The sequence below is a fragment of the Dendrobates tinctorius genome, unplaced genomic scaffold, assembly GCF_039654945.1.
Source record: "Dendrobates tinctorius isolate UK_male_01 unplaced genomic scaffold, ASM3965494v1 ptg000030l, whole genome shotgun sequence".
In the NCBI taxonomy this organism is placed as follows: domain Eukaryota; kingdom Metazoa; phylum Chordata; class Amphibia; order Anura; family Dendrobatidae; genus Dendrobates; species Dendrobates tinctorius.
This window is the reverse complement of record NW_027361698.1, coordinates 11,946,384-11,958,982: the sequence shown is the minus strand read 5'-3', so window position 1 is coordinate 11,958,982 and position 12,599 is coordinate 11,946,384. Positions and strand designations below refer to the sequence as shown.

General features: G+C 42.3%; 1 protein-coding gene across 5 annotated transcripts in view; it reads right to left on the bottom strand.

Annotated features, from left to right (window-relative positions):
- Positions 1–12,599, bottom strand: part of SEC24D (SEC24 homolog D, COPII coat complex component) — a 177,895-nt gene that overhangs the window by 45,842 nt on the left and 119,454 nt on the right. For all 5 annotated transcript variants that reach the window (XM_073571857.1, XM_073571858.1, XM_073571856.1 and 2 more), the window contains exons 14-17: positions 10,541–10,657; positions 5,181–5,351; positions 3,024–3,120; positions 1,938–2,083 (exon numbers count right to left, since the gene is read on the bottom strand). In XM_073571857.1, coding sequence (XP_073427958.1) covers positions 1,938–2,083; positions 3,024–3,120; positions 5,181–5,351; positions 10,541–10,657 — 531 coding nt within the window. The remainder of the gene's footprint in view (positions 1–1,937; positions 2,084–3,023; positions 3,121–5,180; positions 5,352–10,540; positions 10,658–12,599) is intronic.

Genomic DNA, 12,599 nt, shown 5'->3' with positions numbered 1-12,599 from the left:
TTAAATCTGCAGCGTGTCACTTCTTTCAGTGTGTTTTCACCCGTAGAAAGCAATGAAAGAATATAAGAAAGAAAGCTGCAGATATAGCAACGGCATTTTTCGCTGCAATTTTTTAAGTGGTTTTGGTGAATTAAACTATTAAATCTCGTTTACACGTTCAGTATTTGGTCAGTATTTCACATCAGTATTTGTAATGCAGAAACAGCAGTGGAACAATCAGAGGAAAAGTATAGTAGAAACACGTCACCACTTCTGGATTTCTCACCCTCCTGGTTTTGACTTGCACATACTGATGTGAAATACTGACCGAATACTCAACGTGTGAACGTGGCCTTAAACATAATGTAGACAAAGCAAACATCCTCACTTTAAAAAAAGCTGAAAAAAGTGTAAAGAACACCAGAAACAAGCTGAAAAACAGGTGTTTGGAACGCAACATTTTTACTGCCAATAGAACAGGTTTTGGCTACTGAAAAAAATGCATGTGAACATAGTCTTACTCTGAAACACTATGGCTATCTGTGGTGTTACATAGGACTGCAGGTGACATCTACTACATTATCTGTTCTCAGAGAGTTATCACTGCCATCTCTGGTGTTACATAGGATGAGGTCACAGTCATGTGACTGGTCACGTGAGCCGGGGAGGGCTTATGTGCTGGAGTGTGCTGTGCATAGAGGGAATTGTATGGCGATCGGTACACAGTCCCTTCTGAAATGACAGGTGGGCGTGGCGGCTGATTTGCAGTGCGGGAAAACTACAATCCCGCAGGTGGGAGTGTCAAAATCAGGACTGTCCCACTGGATCTAGGACGTTTGGGAGCCCTGCTGTGTTAAAAAAAAATTAAGAGGGGGTTGGGGGACAACTCTTTGTCTTGGCGCTTGGGCCCCACAATCTTTTCTGACCCTAGCAACGCTCCTGTGTAATGCTAATAGTGGCAAACCCGTTGGCCGATATAAGGCCCCTGAATATGGGGGCCACAGTGCCAGCACTGGCTCCAGGCCCCTCTGCCAACTGTATCCGCATCCTGCTCATGTAATGTAACCTAAATGTATGACTTTACAATGTTAGCATTTGGGGCCCCACTTTAAACTTTTGCCAAGGCCCCACTTTGTCTAAAACCAGCCCTGACCAGGCGACAATGATGAGAGCTGCCTTCGGCACCCGGGAACGGCTAACTGTACTGCTTTTACCAGGCGCCGGTACGTGTCACATGGCGGACAGATGTCACATACGCACATATGAATGGCACACGGACCACGGATCTCACCAGTACTAGTTTTTCCTGTACAGGATGTGTGAAGGAGGCCTTAGACACCAAACTTCACCCCCAAAAACAGAACATTTATTATAATATTTTTTTTTTCTACAGGTGACAATTTTTTCAGCATGGACAGCTCTCTGCAGGTCTCCATCTCTTTTTTCTCCAAATCACAAGTGAGACGAGAGGCAGTGAGCGGCAGGAGAGCACAGCGGATATTTGCTAATAGCCATGCTGCGGCTGCTTTATTACAGCGATCAGAACAGTGAAATGCCTATCACAGCTTCTCCCTGTGTTCCCAGCTGTAAGATAACACTGGGGACATGGAGATCTTAGTACGATCTGATTCTAAAGTGTCGCTGTGAAATAATGTTGTAGAGTTAAGCCTTTTAATGAAAGTTGTAATGGCAGCAATTAAGAGGTTAATTAAAACTCTTGCACCAATTCACGCTTGGTGGTTGGGAGTAGCTCCGTCTACAGTCATATACTTCCCAAGCTACGGGACTCCACAACAGGAAGATGTGAACCCTTTCCTCAGTTTCCTCTGGTGTTAGGAAACATTTTTTTTGCCTTGTCCTAGTTAACCCTGTGACAGCTGGCTTTCTGTATATAACTCGTTATACTGGTAAACGAGAACACGTAGCCTTCAGAAACAATAGCTTTTGATTAAAAATACCTGAATCAAGGCTCCAGCATCTTCGCTGAGTTTGTCGTCGTGCTTAAATTCTACAGTCACCGCTTTGTCGGCGTCTACAGCAGCCATCTCTATGTCTGTCGTGTTGTTCATACACACAGCACCAAAGAATTCGGTGGGTCTGAAGCCTGTGGATCAGGAATAAGGAGTTAGATGCTTCACTAATGAGTCTAGGGGTAGAGGGTGATGGTGGATTAGAGGCTTCTCATTCAGAAATGCATCTATGGGTCAGTATCTGTGCTGCTGTAGGGACTCTGCTTCCCCCACTGGCAGCAGGAGGACCCTTCCCAGCTATGCTGCCATGATACTGCAGAGGCTACTCTTTAGTGAGTAGGGCACCACTCTGCAGAAAGCTGTCAGTAGGGGAAGTGACTATGTCCACCAGCACACAGCCCATTAGGTGGACATGGACTTTGTTATACACGCTGAACACCAGGTGGCGCCACAATATGTAAGCCTTGTCTTCACTAGTTCATTTTGTTATATCAGGAAGCACATGAAAACATTGGCAATCTTACAATGCATGAGGTTAATGGCAGGAATATATGCTGGGACAGATTTATAAAGGAAGGCGCGTGCGATTCTAAATTTGTGGGAACCTATGTCAATACATTAGCCAAGAGCTAACTAATTGGCTAAAACGATGCCACTTTTGATAAATGTGAGTCATTGTGCTTACGCTGCAGCCTGACATTAATAACTTTATGTATGCTTATTTTATATATCAAAGTCGATGGCAACTGAAAAATGGATGGAAAAACTGATGCAAATTCATGTAATTTTGTTAAATCTGCCAGCCCCTGACCTCTGTGCTGACTGCAATAAATTGGATTGTGACAGGTATGTTTTTTTCTTAGGAATGAAAGGCAGACAATGGATTTAGGTTATTTCATACAAATTTTGTATCCATTGCAATAACGACAATTAGGACAGTCATTATTAATAGCATAATATACATCAGCGCTCCAGCATTTACAAAATGTGTAGGAAAGAAATCACACACATATGAAGTAAATGAAAGCCTGTCCATAACGATGGCAGATGTATTGCTTTACAATAAAGTGTTACCTGTACTTGTACGGACCCTCATGATGGCATCGAATCCGATTCGCTTTTCAATATCCCTCCTGAAATCATTAATAAACTGCTGTCCATCACTATGCACCTATACGGCCAAGAGAAAGGCTTACATTAGACATGCACACTTTAACCAGTAGATGGCATCAGAACATAACTTACTTGCAGGAATGTACCTAACTGCAGCCTCTATGTCTAGGATTAACCCCTTAGTTTCACATACCTCGTACTGATTTCCTAAGGCACTAATAGCCACGTTTATCAATGTGGCTCATACTGGATGATAAGTTTCATGCATCTTTAGATTGCCTGGATTGACGATGCTTTAATACTGCACAATCATCAGAAACCAGCATTTCTAAGAGCGCTTTTTCTCGATTATCGGGCAGTGTAAACATGCTGCCAATCACCAGGCGAATGAGAAAACCACTCGTTCATCAGAGCTTAAAAATTATCGTTCTTCTATGCAGCTGATTGACGGTCATTTCTGGCAGTGGTGGGCCAGTGTACGCTAGCCCTATGTTTACAGCCTCTATTAGTTGACCCCAGTAAGCCAACTAAGATACCCCAAATTGTGACAATTTTCGCACAAGAGATCTCAATTTAGGCCACACATTTGTAACCCAAATTATGACACCCTTAGCAAGGTTGTATCACAACTGCTGCACCCAGTAAACTAAGTGACACATCACTGGAATCTGGGTCTCTTTCCCTACATTATGCTGCTCTCAAATGAGATAGTAAAAACCTGGTGACAGATTTCCTGTAACAGCTTATCTCACAACCTGACAGAGGACGACAACTGGATGAATTGTTTAATTCTTATTTTCTGAAGTAATGATTCTTCTATAATATTAGGAAGAAGAAGGGGTAGGGAACACCACCAAGGGGCAAAAAAATATATATAAATTAGAAAATAAGCAAGGGGTGCTGCACAATGCATAGGCAGAGACAAATGATCAAAAGGAGAAAAAAAGACCCCAGCATATAAAGCGCACACCCAAGACAATGAGGTATGTGATCAATACATATCAATTTTATTAGAAAACAAAAACACACAATAAAAACATTTAAAAAAAGCAAGGCACACCCCCAAATGTCCCAAACAGGTCAGACAATAAACCCTAAAAAACAGACATCACTAGTAAAAGATGTGTAATAATTAGACAAAATGTACATAATAATACATAGAACATGACCCAACAACCCTAAATCTGGGCATCCCCAGAGAGAGAAAAAAAAAAAAAAAAAAAAAGACACAGCTGCTCACTAAAAAAATGGTTATCAAGAGACCAGGAGGCCCTATAGGTGAAGTAGCCATCCACTATAGGAGTAGAGGGAGTAATACACCAACACACACTCCAAAAAAAGGCCACATAAAATAAGAGGGGCCCTATAGGGAACCCTGGTAAAAGAGGGAGCAGGAGACCATCCAATATAGGGATGGACAGAAAGTCTGGACTGAAAAGGAATAACTACAGGCAGAAAGATATATAAGGACACTCCTGACGAAGCTGCACTTAGCAGCGATACGCGTGGGGCTCCCCACACCGCCCCCCCGGGACCACCTTCCTCTGACGACCTGACCCCTGACGTTACATGTTGGACTGCTTCTTATGGTGACTCCATCTTTTACCATTTTCTCATGCTTTTTCTGACTTCCTTATATATCTTTCTGCCTGTAGTTATTCCTTTTCAGTCCAGACTTTCTGTCCATCCCTATATTGGATGGTCTCCTGCTCCCTCTTTTACCAGGGTTCCCTATAGGGCCCCTCTTATTTTATGTGGCCTTTTTTTGGAGTGTGTGTTGGTGTATTACTCCCTCTACTCCTATAGTGCCTCCTGGTCTCTTGATAACCATTTTTAGTGAGCAGCTGTGTGTCTTTTTTTTTTCTCTCTCTCTCTGGGGACGTCCAGATTTAGGGTTGTTGGGTCATGTTCTATGTATTATTATGTATATTTTGTCTAATTACACATCTTTTACTAGTGATGTCTGTTTATTAGGTTTTATTGTCTGACCTGTTTGGGACATTTGGGGGTGTGTATTGATCACATACCTCATTGTCTTGGGTGTGCGCTCTGTATGCTGGGGTCTTTTTTCTCCTTTTAATCTTCTATAATATTATTGACAATGAGCAATGGCTTTACCTGGAAATTGTTATACTTGTAAAGTGTTCCTCCAGTCAGCATTGTTACCAGACCCATTGATGCCACATCAATATACTGGTTAGGGAAGAGGAAGAGGTCAACACAGCATCCATTTGCCACGCAATCCTTGGCCAGGCTTTCATATGCATTAGACTGTGGCAGAAATAGCGTCTAGATTTGAGGAAAAAACAAAGTGTTCACATTTGCTGTTATTATGTGGTAGTTAGATGATGCAGCAACATAACTCAAAAGTAAAAAAGGTGTGAGATCAGACCGTTGAGCTGACCATGCAGCCGAAACACTGGCCAACTGCAGCGACCAATGGCCACATGATTTCAAAATGTTTGATCAGATAGCACTCGGCCCAATGTTATACTCTACGGCAGCGCAGATCTGCAAGTTCCTCTGTAAATTGGAGCGTCCTCACCCATTCAAGTCTATGGGTGCAGTTAAAACATTGGCCTGCACTCGGCTGTCATTTGAGTGCAGTCTATCATCTGTGGACACAGACAGTTAAGTTCTCCATCTGCTCAGCTCCTGTGATGCGAGAGAATCGGACCATAGTAAACGGATGCTCGGCTCAGAGTCTAACAGTTTGATCCTAATGACATTAGCAAAATCGACCCGACTGTCGCATGAGAGACTCTACGCTGGTGTGAGCGAGCCCTTACCAGTGATAGAACAGGTGTAACTTATATATTTTCCAAGCCTCTTTTCACATTAGAGTTGTGGCTTCTGTGTAATACAATGCTGTGCAGAGTCAGGCGCACACCAGCAATGCTTGGCAGACCTGCTTTTCTTGTACGCTGCGTAAACTGACCTGTGGTGCATTTGTGAAATCCGCAACATGTCAATTACTCGTGGGAGTACGCAGAGTTTTATGAGCTGATTATCCAATTAGAATGGCATTAGATGCGGAAAATCCGCAGGTAAAAACAGAATTTTTTAGCTTGTCTCTGCTGCGAAAAAGCACTAAAAACGAAGGTAAACTACATATGACTGTATCACAAACCTTTTATCACATTTAAATATCATGAAGTTTTAATAACAAAGCAGCTTTATTTAATACATGACCTACCAGTAAGAGACAAAAAACGCAGAGATTAAAAACGTACATACAAAAAAAGGAAGCAACCTAATACGTGCAGATATTCTAGCGTAAAAAAGCTTTGAAAGGTCACAAAATTTGAGTGCAACTCGAGGCTGAATTACAATGTTACAACTTTTGGCACTTACGCCTTTTTCGCCCAGGTCTAACAAAGTGAGAGGAGCTGTGGTGGGCTGGGGGTATGGCGACCATTCATCAGATTAATGACGAGTGGCAGTGTTCGCTAGGCCACAACCCTTAATCCAGCACGCACTGAAGTAAGATTTGTGACGGGACACACGCTGATGCGCACACCACGTCACACCTCGCACGATTCATTATAAAGCATGTGCATCTTAATGAATCAGGATCCTCGCACTCCACCATGTCCCCTTATCAAGCCCGGAGTGAAGATCGCCATTCTTAATGAATTGGGGATACTGTGTTTCACCCCCTTAACGACTGCCAATATGCATAAAAACGGAGGACGCTCAGGGGCCTTATTACCTCATCGACGTTTTAAAACGGAATCGGGAATAAGGTAATAGCACCCCCCAGAGTCCGAAAATCTCTGGGGTCTCAGCTACCGGGGGTTGCTGAGACCCTGGGGAACACAAAAAGGGCCGTTTTTCACGGACCCCAATCATGTGATCGCCGTATTCAACGAAGAACGGCGATCACGTAAAAAAAAAAAAAGTGAGATCAAGTGTAAAAATCATTTCTCTCTCCTCTGAAATTATATAACATATCAGAAGAGAGAAATGATGCCCCCAATTGTATCTGTGTACTGGATCCACGATCCCTAGCCCCTCTCCTCCTTCTACTGAAACAAAATGGAGGGCCCATGCGCAGTGAGCCCGCCGAGACCTGTCTGCCTGCACCCGGAAATCGAGGGATTTTTCTAATGGGCTGCTGACTTTTGATCACTGTGATAAACCCTGTCACAGTGATCAAAAGCCCAATAATTAGTAAATAGGACAGTACTCGGTCTTTGCCTCGCTAAGCACCCCCTTGATCACCCATCTCTCTGTCATTCACTTAGTCAGATTACAAGCTTTCACTGTTTTTTATATCCTAATTTTATTTCTTTCCTGCATTTCCGTTAGTGTTAGGTTTAGGGTTAGGCTCAGGATTTTTTCAAAACTTACAAAAAAAATAATGAGGATATGACAACATATTCAAAAGGACGACCTAATGTTATTAAATTCTGTGCAGTACTTGTGGGGTCAAAATCCTCACTATACCCCTGGATAAAATCCTTGAGTTTCCAAAATGGGGTCAGATATGGGGAGGTTTCTGCAGTTTTGCAACATGCATATTGCTCTTTCGTACCGAGCCCTGCAGTTCATCCAAGCAGAACTTTATGACTACATGTGGGGTATCATTGCAATCATAAGAAAGTGGGTATCAAACTGTGGGGTCCACTTTTTGGTGTTACTGTGGTGCCCCTGAGGGTTCAGTCACCACAGAGGTACCGCACCTTATCCAGAGGTGTGGTATTCCACTCTCAGGTTAAGGAGGGAGCACCACCCAGAACTCACACACTCGCATCCAACACCAGACCTCTCAGGCGCAGGGAGGGACTGGGTAGAGGGTGTGGGTGGAGAAAGCAGGAGGAGAGTAGCTGAAGGAAGTGACAGGAAAAGAGTGAGTCAGTTGGAGTTGGGGACTTGAGCAGTGAGGAGCTCGTCCCTAGACCAGAAGACAGTAGAAGGAGAGAAAGGAAAGACAGAACAACAGAAAGATAAGCTTCAGTGGAAGAGAGAAAGAAAGGGTCCTAGGGGCACGGGTAGTGAGGAATCCGCCCGTAGGGCCCGTATCCACGCCAACCGTAGTCGGGTGGAGGGACCAGGTCACAGTAGGGGACTGGCCCCAGGACTCAGCTAGCTAACCGGAGGTTGCAGTATCTGCATGTGCTGCAGCCACATCCATACACATTCGCAGAAAAGGCAGGTGGATAGGATCAAGTGGACCTAGAGTACGTCGTCTGACAAGATCTGAGGCTGCTGGCTTGGGACACTGTGTGTGAAGGTGCAGGGCAAGAGAAGAGGGAGCCAGTGCAGTGAGACAGCCAGGGAAGGAAAATCTGAAGGGGGTTCTAACACAGTGTACCTCAAATTACCTGAGAGCTGGCTGAACCACCGACCCGGAGGACTCAGCACCCCGGCTGGGGATTGTAACTGGAAGAACTGTGAGTAAAAGTGTGAAGACTGCACTCCACTGTGTCCTCTTACTTATTTACAGCATCACCTGCCTTGCACCACAACCACCATCATCACCTCTAACACCTATAACTGCCCTGGGGCTTAGCTCTACCTGTGGAGAGCTGTAACAACTCTGCTGCCTCACCAACAGCCCCAGCGGTCTCTTTTGCAGCGTCGGCTATCACCTTCCTTGCCGAACACCATGGTTGGCGTCACTAATCATCCCCATCTTTATTCCCTAAAATCATCATCCTCTTTGTATTCATTGCACGCCCAGGGCTACGGACCAGGTCACTGCTGTCGTGACATCCCCTCTAAGAACTGAATGGCCCGGTACCGAGTATCCCCATCCCTAGGGGGCGCTGCATTACCTCTTGTAAAAGTGAAAAAATTGGGGCTAAAGAAACATTTAGGTAGCACCTGAATGGTTAAAAAATTTCATGACAACAGTTTTGAAGTATTTGTGGGGTGCTGTTTTTAAAATGGTATCACTTTTCGGGAGTTTCCAATATATAGGCCCAGCAAGGTCTGTTTATATCTGACTAGGTCTCTAAAGAAACAGGTTTTTTAAATTTGTTGAAAAAATAAGAAATTGCTGCAAAAATTTTAACCCCGCTAACAGCCTAACAAAATAAAATGACATTTGAGAAATGATGAAAATATAAAGTAGACATATGGGAAATGTTATTACTGTAATTATTTTGTACAGTATCACTAACTGGTTTCAGGATATAAAGACAAAAAGTTTGAAAATGACACCAAATTTATGATATTTTCACAAATAAACGCTGATGATATTGAACAAATTTTTACTATCATGAAGTACAATATGTCACGAAAAACATTCTCAGAATCAGTGTTTCAGAGTGATTACAAGATGAAATGACAATAGATTTCTAAAACTTGGCCTGACCATGAAAGTCAAAATTAGCTGGGTCAGCCAGCAAAGGGTTCAACTGCACAAGGTCATTTACAAGTGAAAAAAAAGCTGCTAAAAAACTGTTAGGAAAGCTGAATGAAAGACTAGTAATTAATAACAACATGCTTTAGGTGACATGAATAATATTGAAGAAAGACAAATAAAACACATTATGCCTACCAATTTGTCTAGTACATAACATATTAAACTGCTTTGGAAGAGTAATTAGACTGTAACTGCAATGAAATCTGTATTAAATGGCTAATTAGCTTGGTATTTAAACTACATAAATTCTTTATGTAGAAGAATTAGCATATAATCAATGCAAAATAGGAATCATTTGAGTAAGAAAAATCATTAGCATTTACTTTTGCAGGAAGCGCAATTAATTTGTTTCCAAGGCTTTCTATGGAGACTAAATTGTACAGGTACAGTATATATACATATATATGTCTTTTATATATAATATGTATATGAAGAAATACAATTCATGAGATAGGAAAAGTGAAAAAAGAAAAGACACAATTGAACACTATTAGTGTAAGTTCACACTGGGCGTTTGTCAACCAGCAGAGACACTGAGCAGCGGACCCGAACCCCATTCACTTGAATGGGGCCCAACAATACAGTGCTTGCTACGCTGTTATGTGCATAATAGATAACCGCTTCAGATCGGTGGATTTTTTTTTTTTTAAATCAGGATAACCTTCAGTATGAATCCTAATCAGAGCACCACATGAAGACCCCCACAGGCCGTCCCGGAGCACGAGCATATCATTAACTCAAAACTGAAAATAAAGATTAAACAACAACCACAAGACGGATTTCATCATCCAGTTATCATTGTAATCAGTATAATGGCGCCAACCTGACAGTGTCTGTAGGTTACTGAGCACAATCCTGCGATAGTTTCCCTTTAAAAAAAAAACATAGCAAAAAGAATAATGGATTGGGTGCAAACAATAGTTGCAAAGGCAATGATGAATCGGAGCCTATGTTTTTATGTCCAATGCCATGATGAACTCCCAGTGTAAATGAACATATGTACTAACGGTATAGAATGTAACACAGTAAATACAAAAAAGCTCTACACACTGCTACAGGCCTGTATCCATCCTAGCTTTCAAGTCATCTACTAGACTCTTTGTACCTTTTCCTTGTCCGTGTTAATCACTCTTCTGTCATCTCTGTTCCTCAGTTTTCCTGGGGCTTCTGCAGTTGGAAGAGATGAATGGAAGATGAAGAGTTTCCCTGCACATTCTGCAGCCTGGGAGTGAAAAAAATGGGAGCATATAAATAATAAAGCAGGTCTATATATAAATGGATACTCAATGATAAATGTAACTTATAGTATCACACAGTTTAACTATGCTAGCATCCATAAAAGGGTTATCCACTAGTCGGATAAATGATTTTCAATCACCATATTCCCCCATGTAAAATAATAACAGTCTATACTCACCTCTAGTGCCAACAATGTTCCACTGAGGTTGGTGCTCGGTCCCATGTGACACTGTTGGTCACATGAGCCCTGCAGGCAATCAGCAACTGCTTCACTCTCACTTGCTTCCGATATAATTGACATTTGCTCTCCCCGTGTTTGTGTGGGTTTTCTCAGAGTTCTCCGGTTTCCTTCAACACTCCAAAGACATACTGATAGGGAATCTAGATTGTGAGCCCCAATGGACAAAGTTGTAGGAAGCTAAAAGTAGCAGCAGCTCTCACTTCTGGATATCAGTTGCGTCTGAAGGGAGAGTGAAGGAGCTAATTAGCGGCTACTGATTGGCTGCAGGGCTCACATGGCATATCATCAAGTGAGCCAAGTGAAACCCGGCGCCGATGTTGCTGGAATGGTGCCGGCACCAGGAAGGAGTAGAGGCCACTATTTTACATGGGGCAATATGGTGATTGGGAAGTAGCTGTCAGAGTAAAAGGAAACCCCCTTTCAGATGGAGACCTTTAGAATAGCTGAACCATGTATTTTACTGTGGCATAATGTGACTTCTTTATGTTGGTAACATCAAACGGGATATTAAAAAGTAGGATATAAGAGGACATCTGCGCTAAAAATGATCACTAGTTCAGCTGAAGGAAATAGGATATAAGAGAACATACTGTATATCCTATTTCCTTCAGGTTCACTCTTTCAGAAGTGGCATAGATTCTGACTTGACACCAGCAGCTTCCACCATTTTACCACAGGAGCGCCAGTGTATAATTTACTACACAAGGGATATTAAAAAGTGTATTGTCACTAGATGTAAAGGCCTATGAGAGTGACCATTATTTGGAATCATCTGCTGTAAGAAATGGATCCATACTGAAACAATAAAATATAGACAGAATAGACTATAACAAGACCATGGGGAACATTTGCCCTGGGGGGTGGTAGGGACATCAACGGGGCCTTCACCACTCACCCACTCTAAATGGATACTATATACACTGCTCACAATTGGGACCCCCGCTTGCATGTCGATCTCTCTTTTAAAGTCTTCGTGAGTTTGGCAGTCTCTGTAACTCCCATAGACTTCAGTTAAGAGGATCATCTTCATGTGTGGTCATATCTCCTAAATAAAATGGCCATAGTGGGCGAGAAAGGGTCAAAGTCTCAATAGTGGCATGGAAGACACTACTAGTTGGAACCAATGGGTATTTGCAAAATGTAAATGCCCGATGTTATTATAAGTGGCACATTGCAAAACACAGTGTATAAGGAATCTACCAGTACAGTATCAGTCCTCTTCACAACCAGCTTACCTACTACACTACTGCTGCAGCTTCACAATCCTTATAGCTTGACGATAGATGTAGCATTCATAAACATGCTCCTATTGAACTTTGTAATGTTTTACAATGTAAGAACATTTAATCTCATTGCTATTGTCTGTTCAGTTTTAATTGAGTAACTTTCTAAAAAACTTTGTATTCTTCTAAGTCTTCACCATCTTCAGGATCTCATTTGTCTGATATTCAAAATATTCTTGGTGATGCACTGAGGCTGAAAACTTGCCGACCAATTCCTTCTTGATAAAGCTGGACAAACCTTTTAAAATATTTTTTGAGCATACATACAGGTATCATCAGGTCCCATACTGAGTGTTTGTGGCCCAGGCTTCTTTATAATGAATGATAGCATGTGGGCTACCACAGTGTAGAATGACTGAAGAATGTAAACATATATGACATTCATACCATAACAGCATATT